The sequence below is a fragment of the Ambystoma mexicanum genome, chromosome 1q (assembly GCF_040938575.1).
Source record: "Ambystoma mexicanum isolate Mex_15411 chromosome 1q, UKY_AmexF1_1, whole genome shotgun sequence".
Taxonomy (NCBI): domain Eukaryota; kingdom Metazoa; phylum Chordata; class Amphibia; order Caudata; family Ambystomatidae; genus Ambystoma; species Ambystoma mexicanum.
This window is the reverse complement of record NC_090922.1, coordinates 312957161-312976858: the sequence shown is the minus strand read 5'-3', so window position 1 is coordinate 312976858 and position 19698 is coordinate 312957161. Positions and strand designations below refer to the sequence as shown.

Below are 19698 nucleotides of genomic sequence, written 5' to 3'. Positions count from 1 at the left end.
TACCCATACGGTTACAACAAGGGCCTTCCGAACCAACTCCCACATGCGAAATAACACTCGCAGACGCCGATTACTCCTGGTTCTGCACCTATCCTATCATCCTATCCCCACTGAGACACCTGGAGGCTGCCCTTGGGTGGTAACGGAGCGCGGTATATATCAACATAACATGCCTGAACTATATTGACAATTTTGTAACCAGCAATTGATCAGTCTCTGATTTAACAAGTGCTAAATCCCAACCTGGAATGTTTTTTATGGCAGTAAAAAGTCCCCTTGAGGGTCGACCTCTGCCGCCTTTTTTTGTTTTCTTGCTAATTCTAGGAAAGTCATCAATAACAGGCAATTCTTGCAACCAAGTTTTCTGTAAAAATAAAATGTCACTTTTTTTTTAAATGTACCAGCATCTTCCGGTTTAAAAAAACGTGAACACCACGTGTATTCCAACTTAATAGAGATATAGATTAAATTGTTTGAAAGGGCCATCAAGATCTAATCGCCTGTCCCAGTAGCTCCAATGGCTGTATAAACCATACATCTCCACCCTGACGTATCTATTTTATAACCCAATTTTCACAAATGCTGATTCGAACAGAGCCCAATATGCCCTTGTTGGAAACCATGTTTAGGGGAATTTTCTTCGCACTGGAAATAAATAACTCAAAACCCCTCTGTAATAGATCAACATAAGAAGATTTTGCTAAACCCCACATGAGAGGAGAGAAAAAGTGCACTATGCCTCCATCTAGATGGTGGTCATCAAACAATTCAATTTGATAAGATCAGCCCCGGAGATTGAAGACAACGCAGGTATCGCCCATATATAATATATGAAACACTTGTGTATAGGCGCGTTACAAATGCCATATCATATCATATCAGGATGCTAGACCTGTTCAAAGGAGCATCCTGTTAATCCTTGAATTCAATACATAGTGCCAGAGGAGAGCCAATTGTGACCATCTCCCGATTTAACTGTCCATTACCAACAGGACTTTGCACTTTCTTAACCATTTCTACAGCCTCTTCACTTTCCAACACTGACCCCTCATGCATTACAGCTGAGCCCACAACCAAGCCCAACTGTGTATACTCTGGGTCCCAAATAGGGAAGTTATTATCTCCATTAGGGGTCACTTTGGATCCGGGAATCTCAGTTGAAGGGCCCGGCTCCTTTCGAGGTAACTCCAAAGTGTTGGCAGGGAAGAACTGTTTGTCCTTCCATTTAGTCACTTTCTTCTTTCTTTAGAAGGCTTGGACCTAATCAAATCATCACCAGGACTTGACCCTGGCGGAACCACAAACTCAATTTCATCACTCTGATTAGTACAGAGGACTGCAAACAGAGATTCATGAATGATTATGACCTCAGCGTCCAAGCCCTTAATAGCCTCAGAGATACAGTCACAATTTTCACAAGCCAGAGAGGCACGTGATATATTCCGAAGAAACATTCGAGCTCCTATGGCTGCCAGTGCGCCCATTCTGTCTTTTTACCTTGGGACTTCTCCAAACTTGCCTTTTTTGCCACCTCTTGCGAGTTTCCCAAAGGGAATACTTTGGCACAGAGGCTTCCTGAATCTATGGATTGAGAGGGCTGGAGCCAGTAGTGAAAACCTGAGACAGGTGGCCGGAGCCGACTGAAGAGGACGAAGAGTAAGATCACTTAGAAAAGTCCTACTATCAGTCAGAATCCCTGAGTGAGCCCTTACTTCAAGACTAATGTCATTTAGTCAGACAAGACTTAAAGCAGATAGTGAACTACCCCCATCATTGTCGAATAAGGATGAATGGATTCATCCCCCTGGAATGATAAAGAACTTCTTGTTCCAGTGCTGGGCTCAGCTTTATTATTGTCGCTTAAATCCACCATAGATGCTCTAGAATTACCTGGTAATTAAAAAATAAGACTCAGAAAATCACTTAAGCGAGTAGCCGGCAAGTACAAATCACGAATTGCATCCTCTAGGCTCAAACAGACATTCATTAAAGATGTGTTGGCCTGATCTAAGCCTTCCCTTGGAGGAGAAGTCGCCACAGCCGGCCCCAACAGCTCAGATGTAGGTCCACATGACTTCTCAACCTCCTCCCTCGGAATAAAGTTTTGTAGAAATATGTGGGAAGGACAACGTGATTTTCTCGCGTGATACCGTCAGCAGATACCATTGCATCTGCGTTACCTAAAGCTCTGCATTACCTAAAGCTTGCACGAGTTCCTTAGCCAAGGGTGTCACCTTGTTGCCTCTCGAATTGTCTCTCAAATTGTAGTGCTTCCAACGTCCTTGCATCGTGACACTGGTAAGAGTACAAAAATACGTGGAGAGTAGGAGCTACATAGACCTCTCTGAGATGTGCCCCTCAAATAAACAGGGTGGGAGAAACCTGTTGAATATTCACTAGCCAAAATTGGCCACGCTGCAGACTTGAGTCTGGCACTGAGGAAGTGCTAATAAAAGTCAGTGCACAACAACTGAATCAGTTAATAACATGCATGCCTCAGCTACGAGATTGTAACACTGGGGTAGAGCACAACAGACAGAGCCAGCACTTGTAAAGATGGTAACTTACAAACGATAGTAAAGCCGCAGCTACTAAATGTCAGTTTTCCTCTGTCGGACTGCAGTCAAACTGCATTTATCCTCAGCCGTGCTGAAGTAATAGTAGCTCCTCCTCTTCCTCTCCAAGCTCGTCGGCCAGGGCAAATCTCCACAAACGCAGTCAGCGTAATTCCGACAAATGTAAGTGCAGTCTGACTGCACTTGTCCCCAGCACAAGTGATTATTTACATCATATTATAATTTGCATAATGTATGTATTGTGCATTCCCATTGTTCATCATCTACATGAAAACATTCCGTACCTACTACTAAGTAACCTCCAATTGGTCATTTCTTCCATTCTCGTTTCAACGCGCGCACCGAGGAAGCAGCTGTTTCTTCCTCCTTTGGATCATTAGTGGAAACACAAATGTGCGCACCGAGGGAGACTCTGGTTTACTTCTGTCTGGATTTAGGAATTGCCTTTGGTACACCGCAGTTCAATCTTCCCATATTTGCTTTCCTTGTTCTTCATCCGTTCCGATTTGCTTATCACATGTCATCGGATTCTTGGGGAAGATCTACGCCTAATTATTCCATATCAGTGTACTTCAGGTTAGAATACTTTGCTGATACCTTGATTTACTTGTTTAGATTTACTTGTTTAGATCCAACTACTTCACCTGGTTGTCATTCTCCAATATTCAAGTCATCATCCAGTGCAGGTTAGAAAGTGCGTTGATAGTCTATGTTTTGCACTGTAGTTTGACATTGTGGTTAACAGTGCCTTTTCCCCACCTCCTTACAGCCTGGTGTTCTGTGGGATCCATCTTCCAACCAATTCGTCCATCTGTATGTGTATTTAGACATCCAGAGGGTCACATTAGTGGGATGACTAATATTTTTCACCACGTGTCAAGTAACATGGTGGAAGTTGTCTTGGTTTTCAGATTGGCATGATACATAGGCGCGGAATACACTTGCCCCTGTATTCCTTGAACAACAGGGGCAGGAATGTCTGATTCTGCAAGTGAAACTTTTCACACTATTAGGAATAAAGTCCAGTTTGAGTGCTTGCTGGCGGCATGGCTTCTCTCCTGCTGGGTACAGGTTTGGTGAAGGGTTAGCACATATCTTGTCAATGATTGTGGTAAGTTCTGTCTCTGTTACAGGCGTCATAGTGTTACGTTTGCTCACTGTCTACTTTGACTGAAACTACTTCTCTTCAGCTCTATATTTTGTTTAATCCCATCAAGTTTATTTAACATTGCTTTTTGTACAGAGGCACACCATTCTGCATCTTTGATTGCAGATTCTCCAGTGGCGGACCAGGTGTTTCCAATTCTTTTAGGATTTTAAACAGTTCAGAGAGAGGACTGCTCATAGACCTAGCAATGAAGCTGTAACATGAATTCACAGGAAAAATCTGGCATGGTTATCATGGAGATATTGCACAGCTTGGACACCAGCTCCTCAAAGGCTTTTGTAGCTCCACCATCCCAATAGATAGCTGGAATACATATTGTTGCTGTCTTTTCTGTACGGGGATGCTTTTCATGTAAGCATCCACAGAATTAATTTTCATAAATACATTGCAGACACTATGAACTGACTTCCTTGTAGTACTTTCTATGCATTTTTTTTTAACTGAATGAAGTGGTGCAAAATTAGTTAGGTTAAACAGTGGCCCAAGGTGCAAAATGTCAGTTGCAAGCTAAAAGCCAGCCATAAAAAAAAAAAAATCACTCGCCACCTACGTTATATACATACTGACAGCACACCATTTATTACTCATTTATTACTCACCAAGGGTCTATTATCAGTAGCCAATGCTAGAGGTAAGTGCACATTTTGCACACATCTTGACATTACACATTAATGAAATGTTGCTTATGAGAACAAAAAGCAGTTCAGAATCTGATCAAATCAGTGGTCGGCCCACTTTGATGGCACAGCTGTCAAATGCTTCAATTAGTATCTTTTCCATTGTTTGTTGATGTTACATGGACACCAACGCCGTTTTCACTGTAAGAACAGATTTGCATCCCACAAAAGGTCCCAGAACCAGCCAGTAGATTGCAGTACATTTTTATCAACACCAAATATGTATGTACTATTTTAAACCTACAATCTGATGTCAAAAGCTCTTTAAAAATATGTCCCAATATAGACCCATCTGGTTCAAGATAAAGGCTTCATAAAATATGTCCTTGTTATTTTTACAGCAAAACATTATTGGCATTTAAACAGAAAAATCAACAGTGTTAGACAAACCCTATCTTCATGCATAGCGTATTAATGTAAAAAAACAAACATACAAGTGTTTCTAGATATTGAATATATTCAGAATACAATCAGCATAATAATCCCTAATGAGAATAAAGCAACAATAAATACAACCATATCTGTAGTTGCTCTCCTTGAATGGGACACACATTTATTTTATTTATTTGTTGATAGCGCCCAGATACGGAGGTATCACAGCACTAAGAGAAGTAGTGTAGGTAAGTAGTTTGTACAAGACAAGCAGGTTACAGGTCTGAAATAGTTAACTTATTTGTTTAAACACAGGGGTGACAATTTCGTTCAATAGATTAATATAATGGATCATAAGGATGTAAAGACAGGATATGAAAGTGGTGTAGATTATACATATTTGTTAAACAGTTATGTTTTACTTTCTTTCTTAAGAGCGAGTAAGTAGGTTCATCTTGGATGTACTGGGGAAGGGCATTCCAGAGGGAAGGAGCAATGGTGGTGAAGCAGGAGCCGCCAGCTCTCTTTCTGGTGAATCTGGGAGTCACCAAGACCAATGGAGAGGAGGAGCAGAGGTTCCGGGTGATATGATATGATATTCATAATGTGCCTATACACAAGTGCTTCAAGGCACAACAAGGCAAGGGAGGGGGACAGAGGGAGGACAGAGACAACAATCTTACTCGGACAAGTGACACTGAGATCACGCAAGTGCAGGAGAGAGGGGAGGGGAAAAGTGCAAGTGGAGGGGAAGGAAGGACAAGTGCAGTACAAAGGATCAAATAACAAATAGTGCGGCCAGCAGCTGTCAGTGCAAGGGTAAGTGCAGACACCAGATGTCAGTAAGTGCAGGTAAGGGGACTGTAGGGTTACAGATAAGGCCCCAAGTGCAATAGTTGCCAAGAGGCAGTGCAGGTGTGCAACTAGGCGGGCAGGGAAGCTGGGCATGAATTCAAAGGGTAGCCAGGTTATCAGTGCAGTATCAGACAGGAGATCAACAGGGGAGAGGAAGAGAGAAGGCAGAAGCAAAGAGGAAGGTCTTAAAGTGCTTCCGGAACCAGAGATGGTTCTACTCAAGTTTCAGAGAGGCAGAGAGGCTGTTCCAGAGGGAGGCCCCAGCCTAGGAAAGATCTACCACCAACTTGTTGCTTGGAGAAGCGACTGACCCTGAGGGAGTTGGAGAAGGAGGAGCGAAGAGCTCAAGTAGGACAATATTTCTGAAGAGAGAGTTGGAGGTAGAGGACACCAGCCCCAGAAGGCCTTGTGGACTACGCAGAGGGTCTTGAACTTGATCCTTGCAGCCACTGGGAGCCAAAGGGTTTCAGGGCCAGAGAGATACGATCCCTGGGCTTCAGGCCAAGGACAAGTTTCGCAATCCTGTTCTGGATGAGTTGCAGAAGGCGAAGAGTAGAAGCATGCAGATTTAGAAAATGGCTGCTGCAGTAGTCCAGCCTAGAGAGAACCAGACTCTAGAGACTGTGAGCTTCTGGGGGAAGGTGAGGAAAGGAAGAATAACTCTCAGGAGGTGTGCAGTTGGTAGTTTGACTTCTTAGAGAAATCAGAGATGTGAGGAGAAAAGGAGAGTGTTGAGTCGAAGATGAGCCTGAGGTTCTTAGCCTCACAGATGGGAGCAGGAAGAGGGCCAAAGGAGGCCAGCCAGAGAGTGACAGGAAAGGAAGGTGCAGGTATGCCGATGAGGAGGATCTCCACCTTAGTGGCATTAAGGCAGAGACCATTTGTGGCACACCACTCCTGGATTGCAGACAGTTGGTGATGAGAGAGGGAGAAGAGGTGGCTGAGGGGAGCCTGAAAACAAGCTGAGCGTCATCCGCATACACTGAATGTTGGAGCAGAAAGCAGCAATGCGGTGGTCGAGGGGTGCCAGGTATTGGTTGAACAATCAGGGAGAGAGGTTAGACCCCTGCGGAACACCACAAGTAGAGAGTGAGATAGAGGAAAGGAAGGACCCAAGTTGGACCTGGGAGGGTCGGTCGGAGAGGAAAGAGGTCAGCCAAGCCAGGGCCTGATCAGCGATACCAAGGTTATCACAGACGGTTGAGCAGGATGGTGTGGTTGACCGTGTCAAAGGCAGAAGAGAGATCGAGTAAGATGAGGACAGAGGGGAGATGCGAATCAAGGTTAGAGAGCAGGTATTCACAGATGTTCAGGAGAGCAGTTTTTGGCTGCTCTGAAGCCAGACTGATGGTAACGGAGATAACCAACAGATTCAGAGTGAAGATTAAGCTGCGAGATGGCCAGCTTTTCCAGGCGTTTGCCCAGGAAAGGAGTGATGGAGATTGGGCGGTAGATAGCCAAGCACGAGGGGTCAGCAGAGGGTTTCTTGAGAAGAGGGTGCACAAGAGAGTACGTCAGGGGGAGGGGAAGGCTCCAGTGGCGAAGGAGTAATTTCAGAAGTCGGGCAAGGCTGTAGCAAGGGTGTCAATGTGGTCCTTGACGGTTTTGGAAGAACAGGGAGGAACCTGCAGGATTGGCCAGCTCCTTGCAGATTTGAAAGAGTTCGGCCGAGTTGTTAAATGCCGCAGATATGTGAGCTTGGATGTGTGCTCACTTCTTAGAGCGAACAGAGAGCCGGTACTGCCTTTGGAGCAGGCGGCAGGCCAGTTTGGCAGAGGGTGCACAAGAAGCCAGCCATTTCCTCTCAGCCACCCAACACTTGCGCTTAAGGGTGATGAGGTCAGAGCCGCACCAAGAGCTGCACTTGGCTTTGGGCTTCAAGTGGATCCTCATGACAGAGGCAAGAACATCAAGAGTATCAGAGATAGAGGAGTGGAGCATGGAAAGGGCTGTGTCAGGATGCGAGTCAGCTATAGATGGAGGATGCTTCATGGGTCGAATGACAGAGAAGGTAGGTGGCAATGCTGGAGTTGGCTTGGCCTGAGGGGTAGAGAGGGAGCGATGGGAGGAGAGGAGAAAGTGATCACTCCAGGAGAGAGGAGTGGTGAGAGGGTTAGAGAGGGGGAGGTCTGAGGAGATCAGAGCATCCAAAGTGTGCCCTGCAGAGTGAGTCGGGCCACAGGGAAGAATAGAAAGAGAGAGAGAGAGTCGCAGAGGTCGCAAAAAAGTCCAATGGAGGGCCATGAAGCATCCAGGTGGATGTTGAAGTCTCCAAGGAGGAGTAGTTGAGTAGTCGAGGCCAGGGGGGAGGAGGAGAGGTCCACCCACTCAGAGAGGAAGGAGGTGATCTGGCCAGGTGGCCGATAGATAGTAACCACTGTGAGAGAGAGGCCAGGAGAGAGAGAGAGAGAGAGAGAGAAAGAGCGAAAGAGAGAGAGAGGGGCCAGCAGAGAGAGAGAGAGAGAAAGAGAGAGAGAGAGAAAGAGAGAGAGAGAGAAAGAGAGAGAGAGAGAAAGAGAGAGAGAGAGAGAGATTACAAAAAAGGCATTTGAAGGAGGAGTAGGCCTGCATAGGAATGACAGAGGCAGGGATCTACTCGGGGAAGATCAGGGCTACACCCCCACCAGGACACTTGGATCTGGGTGCAGAGAGGATTGTGTAGCCATCAGGTAGGAGAGTGTCAAAGCTCGTAACAGAGCTGGCCGTCAACCAAGTCTCGATGAGACCAAGGATATCAAGGTCAAGTTCTTCTAGGAGGCGGCAGATGTCAGAGGAGTGTTTGACGGCAGAGCAAGAGTTGGGAGTGGCAATATGGAGAAGGTTGCCAACCTTGAAAGACTTCCGGGGAGGCATACAAATTAGAGGTACTCCCTATAGAGGTGTAGAAGGAGCCCGAGGGAGAGCAGAAGAGGAAGGAGGAGAGGGCAAGGTAGCCAGCAAGGAGGCAGAGGGGGGAGGCAAGGAAGCCAAAGAAGGGAGAAAAGGGACAGCAGGAGAAGAAAGGAAATTGATGAGGCATGGGGAGCGTCTATCAAAGAGGAGAAGGTTGGCCTGCGGGCCAGGACAGTGCCATTCAGGTAAACATTAATGATGACCTTAGAGGAGTGGAAGGAGGCCAGGAGGGCCTCCCACCAGGTGCCAGCATTAATGTTAGAAAAAGGGAAAGGAGAGAGCACAGAAACCATATGAGGAGTCCATAGGTCTGGCAAAGGAACGATGAATAGGATGTCAATGGGGGCCTATCTGGAGGAAGCCCTGGTGAAGGTATCAATAATAAGGAGGCCTGGGTTGGAGACCAGGATATACATTTTGAACTTCTTCCTACCAGACTTAGTGAGAAGAGAAGGATAGTCAATAGAGAAGCAATTGGAAAAGCTAGTAGAAAGAGAGCACCATAGAGGAGGTGGGGGAAAGAGAAGAGAGAAAGAAGAGAGGAGGAGGGGAGCGGGAAAGGGCAGTAAGGGGGGGAATTAGGGGCAGAATGCAGGGAGTGTTGCAAGCAGACGAGATGGAAAGGGACAAGAACAAATAGTAACGGTAATCAGGTTATCAGGACATCAAGAACAGAGCAACTGCAAAAAACAGAGCAACCACAAAAGAAACCTAGGAGAGGGTGGGGCACAGCAGAACACAGAACAGTGTACAGAAGAACAGAGCAGTCGATGAGTGAACCTAAATGAAGGAAGAGTACATCATACACAGACCAGTACAATGCAATAGAGCAGTCGATAAGCAGTCAATGAATAAAATCCCAGGGGATGGAAGAGTACAGCAGAACACAAAGCAATACCACGCAACAGAGCAGTCGATGGGGGAAAGACAGAGGAAGGAAGAGCACAACAGAACACAGGAATACACCAAGGGACAGGGTGCATCTGGAAAGAGGGGGTGGTGTGTATCTTGGTGATATGGTTCGCGAGGTAAGGGGGGGCAGTGTTTTGTAGGCAGCGGTAGGTGCTGGTGAGGAGTTCGAATTCAATGCAAACTTTAATGGGGACCCAATGTACCTCCTGTTGGATTTGTGAAATGTGGTCAGAACGTTTTAGGCCCCAGACTGCTCCGATTGTGTTGTTTTGTAATAGGTTTTTTGGTTGAGGTGCCTGCTAGGATGGCATTACAGTAATCCAGTTTACTGCCTACTATTGCCCTGGCTAGGGTGAGGCCGTTGTTCGGGGTGAGGAATGTTCTGGTAAGGTTGATTAGCTTGGTGGAATATGCCGCTGAGGAGGCGATTGCTTTGACATATTTCTGCATGTTTAGTTCTGCGTCAAGGTAGACGCCTAGCATTTTGACGTGGGTGGAAACAGGGATGGTGTTTCCATCGAAGTAGGAGGAGGTGAAAGCAGGACTGAGCTGTTCGAGGCAGTGTGGAGTGCCCATGATAAGGAGCTCTGTTTTTTCAGCATTCAGACACAGATGGCGAGTGTACATCCATGCTTGTATGATGCTGAAGATAAGGATAATGTTGGTTGAGTCTAGTTGGTGGTTGCCAGTGATTTTAAGGATTACTTGCGTATTCAGGGCGAAGTTGTTTTACGGTATGTTGAGGGTATCCAGGTAATCGAAGAGGGGCTTAGTGTACATATTGTAGAGTGTGGGGAAGAGGCAGGAGCCTTGTGAGACGCCATGGGAGACATGGATGGGGTCAGCTGCTTCGGTGCCTCTAGTGGTTTGGCCAGAAAGAAAGGATTGGATCCATATAGATACATCACTAGCTTGGCCAATATAACTCATTAAGTAGCAACTGTTAAATTAAGAGAAACTTTTTTTTGGGTAAAATGCATATATTCTTGCACGTAGTCCTTAGTGTAAGGAAATGGTGGAGTAACTTGCATGTCTATAACAAAAATATTACTTTCTATACATACACTATTACAGCATGGCCCTCTTGATTGCAAGCATTAGACCATCTTTACTAATATAAATTACCTGCGGACGCACATAAATAGATATGTAATACAGCGCCGTCCTGAGAACTAATGCATATCGGGAACACACAGTCTGCAGACTATGCTACCTATGCACCAGTTCAATAATATAAGGTGACTTTGATCGATTAATAACTGTAAAAGACATGCGAATTGAAAACAAATAGGGTATGCAGGTTCTACAGCAGTATTTTTACCGTTTTTGTCATTAAGATTGCATCTATTCAGTCACTGACAAAGAAAAGTTATTCACATTTGAATCATTCACTAGCTGAACAAATAAGTGTTACTAAGGTATTCAACAATACATACCCAAAATCATACAGTTTTTTGATAAAAACATTGAAACATATATATTCAATTTATTTACTGGATATATACATATAGGGCACGATTCATGGAAGTGTTTTATAACGGTGCAATCTCATAGGAAAACGTTCTGTGAATCAGGCCCATAATCTTTAAACCAAGTACTCATACAGAGACATAACATTTCAAGATTCATAACTTGTAGCACGCCCAAACCTTGTTGCATCTGACTAATTAAGAAGAACAAACTTACCTCGCTATGAAGATTATACCATAAGTGAGTTATGTAATTTCTTTCATAACTAATAGAGTTGACAGTTTAAATGAGTGAATATTTTAACGCAACATAACCTTATTTCATTACTGATGGATCTTTTTTTCGTTTCTTCATCGTTTCTATTTTTTCAGACTGTTGAATCTACTTTGGAAAATCATCTGAACATAACACTGAAGAAGCACTCAACTTGCGCAAAATGTTTTTAGCTTACGTATTGTGAAACATGTGTCCTATTATGCATATCTTAGTTATGTAACCACATGGTACAATATATCCATTGGAAGAAGAGAAACTACAAATATCTTGTGAATATGTTTGAATTTAGTGTTCTTTAAACCCATTTGTAACTAATATACTGCTTGTTGTCTCATAAATCTACATACACAGAGTTCTCATATGTTTGTATGCTTGGGGTGTGCGTATGTACTTCTACAGGTGGGGGTTCTTGGGTTGACTTTGTAAATAATGAATCTTTTTTTACTGTTTCATACTTAGTATCTTAACATTAACATTTAAGCAATAAACCTGACGGGCGGGGGCATTACAGGTGGAAATTGACATTGGCGTGGGGGTAGGAAGGAGAGGAAATTTACCCGACTCCTGGCAGCAAAGATGGCGGCCTCACGCTTCTGAGGAAGCTCAGAGCTGGGGTTTTACATGTGGTAAAGCCCCCGTTCTGAGCCTCCTGATTGGCTGGGAGGCCGGCACACTCTCCCACAGCCCCCTGCCGGGGGTACTAATATGTTTTTTTGATAAGTTTCACAATAAACAGGGCGTGGCTTATGGCCATGTGAGAAGGATGCAGACCCTAGGAGCTCCCGGGATCCGCAAAACGATTAGCAATAGCAAATATAATTAAAACAGTTTAAATGGTACCCTGAAGAACGCATGGATGCTTAAAGTATCAGGGTAGCTCTGTGCGAAAGGACGAGGCACACGTGAGCAGCACTCCAGGTGAATTAGCGAAGGACAGCAGTGCCGAGGTGAAGGACCAAAATGGCGATTGCCGAGATGGGACTGAGTAAGCGCTGAGGAGGGGGCGATTGATGAGGAGCAATGCTAACTGCATGACAGAAGCGGTGTCGTTTGCTCTGCCCGACCTAGGTGGCTGTGAGACCGATGTAGAGGTGGCGATGGAACTGGCGTGGAGGAGGCGGATTCCGAAGAGAACAGAATATAGGCGGCCCAGGGAGAACAAAGGAAGTTCGGCCTGGGAAGTGACACCACTGCGGCATCCGAAAAAGCAGTGGGCGGCTGGCTGGGACCCGGCAGGAGACGTGCGAGATCGGAGGCAAGGACACACAATGAAAAAGGAAGCAGGGCCATACACAGCGGCCCAAGAGGCGCGTGTGGTGTGAAGGAAATAAAGAGTCCTCAGACAGCCTGAAGGCGGATGATGAGGGTGTGGGGGCCCTTATCTAAATACAACAGAGTGCCTACAAACACAAGGCCCCCTGCCGCCTGGCACTTCCTGAGACAGAAGAGGGATTGGCCTCTCGGTTTAGGGTCTGGAGCACTACTGGGCCAGCAAACATTTAACACGGCTGGTGAGAATTGGTAGCTGGGGAGAGAACCTGGCACATACATCAGAGTAGCTACTGGAAGGGTGACAGTGGCAGCTGGGGTGCAGATTCTTGGCCCACTGGCAGGGCGCAGGTGGCAGTCACCAGAAACAAGGGAAGCGACCCCAATGGAAGGGTGCTAACAGACGCCCCTGTACATTGTACAGCTGAGGACAGGGCACAGTGTGGATCCAGTAGCAGTGGTGAGGGCGGAGTTGCACGACAGAGCACAATTGCACACCCACCCATGTGAAGACTGATGAAAGGCAACGGCATCGAGGCACCTGCTTACAGTTAGTCGCCAAGCCATAATTGAGTCAAACGCTTAGCGGGACATCGAAAGACCTGACCCCGCGGATCCTGATGTAAAGAAGTTCCACAGGACTTAAGGAGTGTGCGAACCCTACAGGTCCTAGAAGGAGAATGACGACTAAGGGTGGCAAGGCAAAACATAAGCAAACCACGCTTGAAACGTTTGCATCAGGCCAAACTCCTCGGCAAGAAAAAGACAGTGACAAAATGAAGGAACAGCCACCGACCCCAGATAAATCAGAACTGGGAAATCAGTAGATCCTGGAGGCGATTGCAGCACTACAAACCCCGCTGCAGGGCAAAATAGATGCTGTGGAAATTGATTTGATACTGCTGCGCCAGGATGTACGAGCAATTGCGGACCGCACTAGTAAGCTAGAGGAGCAAGTAAAAGAAAACAGAGATATCAGGGCACAGATGACAAAAGACGTGGATGTCCTCATGCATAAAGTGAAGCTAGTGGAAGACAAGAGCGGAGGAAGCGGAGGGACGGGCCCGAAGGAACAATATGCATCACTGGCCTGCCGGAAGGGATCGAAGGAGCAGACACAACCACGTATGTGGAAAACCTACTGCTAAAGGAAATTGGAGCAGGTGAACTCTACCAGCGGTTCACAATACGAAGAGTGCATCGCTCCCTCATCAGAAGACTGCTCCCGGGCACTCCACCCAGGCCAGTGATAGCAAAGGTGCTCAACTTTAAAGATCGAGAAAGAATACTGCCGTCCTCCAGAGCTGGGGGAGGGGGGATACAAAGAGACTCTGCAAAGATAGCAGTGTATCCCGACTATACATTTCAAGTGCAGAAACGGAAAGCACAGTTCATCGCCATGAAAGCCAGACTATGGAAGGCAGGACTTAAGAATATGGTGATATACCCAGCAAGGATAAAAGTGCTTCACAATGGCAAGGCTCACTTCTTCGAAACGCCAGAGCAAACGCAAGAATGGATGGACCCCAGCTAAGACACCGGAACAACGAAGATAGAAGAGGAGCAAGCTGGCGTTATAACTGCAAGCACCAAGTAGCGCGGACAGGATGAGGGGTGCAGCTTTGCTAGTTGTGGAAACAATTAAATGCAATGGCTAGATATGATAAGTTAAATTGGAGGGAGCGAGACAGAGCACTGCGGAATCCCGGTAGAGGGACCGGTAAAGCAGACCTTCTACCCCCTCTTAGGTAGTTAGGGGCCAATATATGCGGCCTGCCCATAAGGCACCAGGAAACTAGTCTTGCGAACAGGCTGAATGGAGCGGAAACCGGATTATCCCAGCATGCGTGGCATAGCGGGATGAGTTTGGTTTGTAGTGCGTTGTGTGTGGTGCAAGGGAGGGGGGGCAGGGAAATAAGGGGGAGCCTACCAAAGTTATTTGTAAACTGCATCTAACTCCTACTAAGGCTGGCCACTGGCTGGCAGCCCCACTAATACCCTTGGCAGGATCTATTATGCAGATACAATTAGAATTATGACTTGGAATGTCAGGGGCCTTAACAACTATGTGAAACGCAAGAGAGTGCATACGTACATTCGAAAAAATACGGTTGGGATAGCGCTGTTACAGGAAACACACTTAGATGCACAGAAGCAAAAGAAACTGGAAAGAGCGTGGGGCGGAGTGCTGGCGGGCTTGACATATTCGACATACGCAAGGGGCTTCCTTATCTGGATAGCCCCCAACATGCCATTCAAACTGCTGAAGGTGACAAGGGACAATGAGGGCAGGATGGTCATGGTATTTGGGCTCTTAGAGAATCGTGAAGTTTGTGTGGTCAACACCTATGCCCCAAACCATGATGCCAGAGTATTTTTCAGGTCGCTATACGCAAGATTGGGCCCACACAGAAGTGGCACTTTAATTTGGTGTGGAGACTTCAACTGCATGAGGGACCCAGTCTGGGATAGGTCTGATACCAAACATAAACGGCCATCCCCACCATCCAAGGTGCTGAACTCGCTGGTGGAACACTTCCAATTGCAAGATTTGTGGAGGGCTGAGCATGCAGAAATAAGGGGGTATTCCCATTACTCAGCACCGCATAGAGTATACACCCGAATAGACTATGTTCACAGGAGAGGAATGCGGGGTTGAGTTCTCGGAATCAGAGTACCTAGACAGAATATTATCGGATCACTCACCATTGGTGGTAAAATGGAGAGTGTCCGTCCCCAGTCTGCCCATTCCCACGTGGAAATTGAGAAGCAAAGCGCTGCACAATATGGCGTTTGCTGGGAATGTCAGGAAAAGCATGGAGGAATACATTACAGTAAATGAGGGGAGTGTGCAAAAGGCGGGCACAGTCTGGGAAGCGTACAAAGTGGTCATTAGAGGAGTGATGATCACAGAATCTGGAGGGGTACAGAAGGTCCTGATAAGGGAACTGAAGAAGTGGGAGGGGGAGGCCTTGACAAGCAAGGAACACCTGGAAGAGATGATCACATTGAAACAGGTGGGCTTGGCACAGTGGGACAGTTTGGGGAAGTTTAATTATGCAAAATCCCTGGAGAGGAGTCATGCGCAAGGAGATAAACCGGGGAGGATGTTGGCGTGGCTGAGTAAGCGTGAGACCACCAGGACACCGATTTGCTCCATCAGGAATGCAGATTTGGAGGAGGTGTCTACGCAGGCGGGGCTAAACCAGGTGTTTTGGGAATATTATAAGGCATTATATGCCGCCCCTCAGAGCGGCACCCAGGAAGATACATAGGATGTCCTGGCACAGATACATTTACCCAAATGCGATAGTCCCCAGCTAGAAGCACTAGAGGCGCCCATAACACTGGAAGAGGTGGTGGCCACTATTAGATCCCTGCCGACAGGGAAAGCGCCGGGTACAGATGGGCTCCCGAGCAAGTTGTATAAAGCCTACGTTGACATGTTTGGCACCACTGATGACCAAGGTGTATAATGAAGCGTTTGAGGACAACATCCTGCCTGGGAGCATGAGAGAGGCCCCGATACTGCCACTGCTTAAACCAGATAAGATAAGCACGGATTGTGGATCCTATAGGCCTCTGTCCATGCTAAACCAGGATGTCAGATTCTCACAGCTATTCTGGCAAGCAGACTTCGTCGGGTAATACACACGCTGATCTATCTGGATCAGACAGTATATGTGCCCGGGAGAAACAGCTCGGAGAATCTTAGACGACTTCACCATGTGATATATAACACAGCGGGTAGCGAAACAAAATGCGCAGTTGCCTGGACACCACTAAAGCATTTGACTCAATGCATTGGAACTGGTTGTATGCCACAATGTTGACAATGGGAATTGGCCCAGTGTTTATGAGATGGGTGCGTTCGATATACACGGAACCAATGGCTAGGGTCAAGACAGGAAGTGCGACTCAGTGGCATGCCGGCTACACAGAGGCACCAGACAAGGGTGCCTGCTGTCCCTGATGTTATACATCTTGGCAGCAGAACCCATGGCAGCGTACTTGCGGCAGGAATACGGGGATGTGGGCATAGACATAAACGGGGTGAGACATGTGATAATCTATGTACGCGGATGATGTGCCATTATATGTGTGTGTGATCTGGAAGCAAACCTGCCATACATACTGGAGGTGCTGGATATCTCTAGCATGTTCACGGGTATTAGCATCAATAAGAAGAAATCATGTTTGTTCTGGAGTAGACTGCCTCTGTCAATGATGAGGACGGCGGCATTGCTAAAAAAGGTGGCTCTGCCACATCTTATACATTGCTTTGGGAATGTCCCATACGACATTCCGAAGAGGTTTTTTCAAGAACTAGAGAAGATGTGTAGAGGGTTCTTGTGGTGAGATGGACGGAATAGGAGAGCCCTGTCCACACTACAGAGGCCGTACGACCAGGAAGGATTGCGGATACCAAACTTCGAGCTGTATTTATTGGCGTGCCAACTGCAGCATGTGGTGAAATGGATGGCCGATGAGGCTAAGATAGAGATGGCATTGTTGCAGCCTGTATTGCGGCGCAGGCACCTGAGAGATCTGCTGTGGATTCCCGCCAAAGAGCAACAGGGGAGCTCCCACCTAGTGAAACTGGGTATCCAAGTCTGGAACAGAGCCTGTGGGGTGGTGAGGATGGTGGACCCACTTTCCCCACAAATACCAAAAGTGGCGATCCTGGATGGCAGGAGGGGAGACAGAGCCATGATAGAATCCAGGTGGGAGACGTGTGGGGTGGCCACAGTGGGGGACCTGAGAGAGGAGGGTGGGTAGAAAATGTTTGTGGAGGTGCGAGAAGTAGCAGGGATACAAGGTTCTAAGTGATTTTATCGAACCCAAAGGTTCGACTTCCCAAAAGTTTGATTTTTTTTTTATTTCCCGCAAATATATATTTGGAGGAGACCCCGCACAGCCCCCCTACCTCACCACTATAATTTTTTTATATACTTTATCCCCACACACACAAAAATATATATATATATATATATATTGGAAATTGGGGGGTCGAACTTTTGGGAGTCGAACTTTTGGGGTTAGGTAAAATTGTACTATACCGGGATATACAATCGGGTCACACCTGTTGTACAACACAGCTATGGGGATGTTACAGAAAAGATGGCCGAATGTCGCGGAGGGGGATATTGGCAATGAGGGCGGGGGGCAGACACGCTGTCTCGAGACTTTGAGAATCTGATAGGCTGCACCTCGCGGACGGAACTGAAATGCAAGAGCAAATGGGAGCAGGAATTGGGGAAGACATTTGAGGAGGATGAATGGGGAGAAATAAAAAGATTGCACAAGAAGGCATGCAGGAACGCCGGATTACAGCTAATACAAATGTATATAGTTCAAAGAGCATATCTTACACCTGAAGTTATCTCCACCTTTAAAGGGGCCGTGAGGCAAGAGTGTGCCAAGTGCAGGAGGGAGGAGGCTGGGTTTACGCATGTGTTTTGGGGGTGCCTGGTGATACATGGGTTCTGGCAGAAGGTTGCAGACAAAGCAGCCAAAGGGGGCATATATTTAGATGATAAGACACTGGCAGCATGCATGCTGGGTCGGTATAAGAAGAATGTGAAAGATAAACCATTAAATAAACTCAAAGATTTGATGTATATAATGACTAAGCCCAGCATAGCGATGGGGTGGAAGGATACGAGAGAACCAAATTTGATCAGATGGTGGAAGGAGTTGGAAAAGTGCTGTAGAGCAGAAACAGGGGTGTGGGAGAAGGCACTAAGAGCGCAAAACTCAGAGTCAGGATTAGACATGCAAAGATGGATAGCGCTGACGGTAACACTGTTCACTAATGTACGGGAGGTCGGGAGCGTGCAACGTGTGGAGGAAGTTGATGCAAGTAATATGTCCGAGTGATCAATCAATAGGCAGGCGAAGCAGGGTGGGGGGGGGGTCTTATGTAGAGGTAGTTTAGGGAAAAGAGGGGAAAATATGATTAAGTAATTGATGTGTATTGTATTAGAGCCTGTTGCTCTGTGTGGTTGTTTATTGTTAGGACTCGAAAAATTCAATAAAGAATTGTTAAAAAAAAGTTTCACAATAAACCGGAGCAACAACTACATACTATCTGTAATTCTTTACAAAATTAGCTTATTACGGTACCTGGTAAAATCTGTATGTAGCGATCTTCAGCTGGCACTACAAAAGGCATCCAACGTTCACACCCTTCCAAAGCACGATCAAGACAAAACTGATACAGTTCTTGTAAAGAAGGAAGACGAGCCATTCTACTTAATTCATAATACTGTGGTGGTGCAATCCATATCTTCTGAGATTCATAATTCTCAATTACTTCAGAAGGAGTAGACCACTAGAAACAAGACATGAGATGTGAACAATGTACAGAATTATAACTCTCCCAGACATTTACATTTATTCCAGCCTTTGTGATTTGCTACATAGGTAATTGCATATATTGGTCACATTTTTTCAAATCAGGACACCAAACTGGCAGTAATGCAGGAGCCATGGGAAAGAGAAGTAACCTCGGCTATTGATTGATTTAATCCAGGAGCCATTGGCGATTGTCTTCAGAGCAACTAGCTCCCTTGCTGGCATGTGCAGATTATGTTTATCTTGGCCATTTTCAGAATACAATGAAAAACAAAACACCTAATTTAAAGGCCGTTGGAAGGTATTTTCTTTGAACTACTGAGACTACCAATGAACACATACAAAAATTATATAATAACTTCTTAGAAGTGTTTGCATCCAGTACCCCCATCTAGCATGATGTTTATTGTTTGAGTAAAGATTCCATAATGGATTCATATATAAACAGTCTCAAATGAGAACAATTGTCAACTGTCAAGGTGTCACTATAGGGTATTCTTTCAAAGGAGTATGCACAGAGCTGCGGGAACATGCCGATCTGTAGACCAGAAAATTATTTAGAACCGTCCTGATTGTGTGATATATCTGGCAAGACACTGCATGACGACATGTCTTCATACCTCGTGTAGACCCCCAGGCCAACTGTTTTTAAAGCCATACCCACTTCACAAATGGTTTGGAGTGAGAACAGGGTTATATGGCGACAGTGTGCCTGGTAGTGGGTGACCAATGGAACAGATTTGAATTGAAAAGCTGTTAGTTAAAGTACAAAACATATGGAGGGACCTATAATGAGTAACCATACAATAAATGATTTTGTGAGTACACAAGAAGGGTTGCAAGCCCTTTGTATAACCTATGACCCTGCCCTCTA

At 46.0% G+C, this 19698-nt stretch overlaps 1 protein-coding gene across 4 annotated transcripts in view; it reads right to left on the bottom strand.

Moving 5' to 3' along the window:
* NUDT19 (nudix hydrolase 19) overlaps positions 1-19698 on the bottom strand; it is a 79539-nt gene that overhangs the window by 23857 nt on the left and 35984 nt on the right. For all 4 annotated transcript variants that reach the window (XM_069639073.1, XM_069639072.1, XM_069639064.1 and 1 more), the window contains one exon: positions 18594-18801. In XM_069639073.1, coding sequence (XP_069495174.1) covers positions 18594-18801 — 208 coding nt within the window. The remainder of the gene's footprint in view (positions 1-18593; positions 18802-19698) is intronic.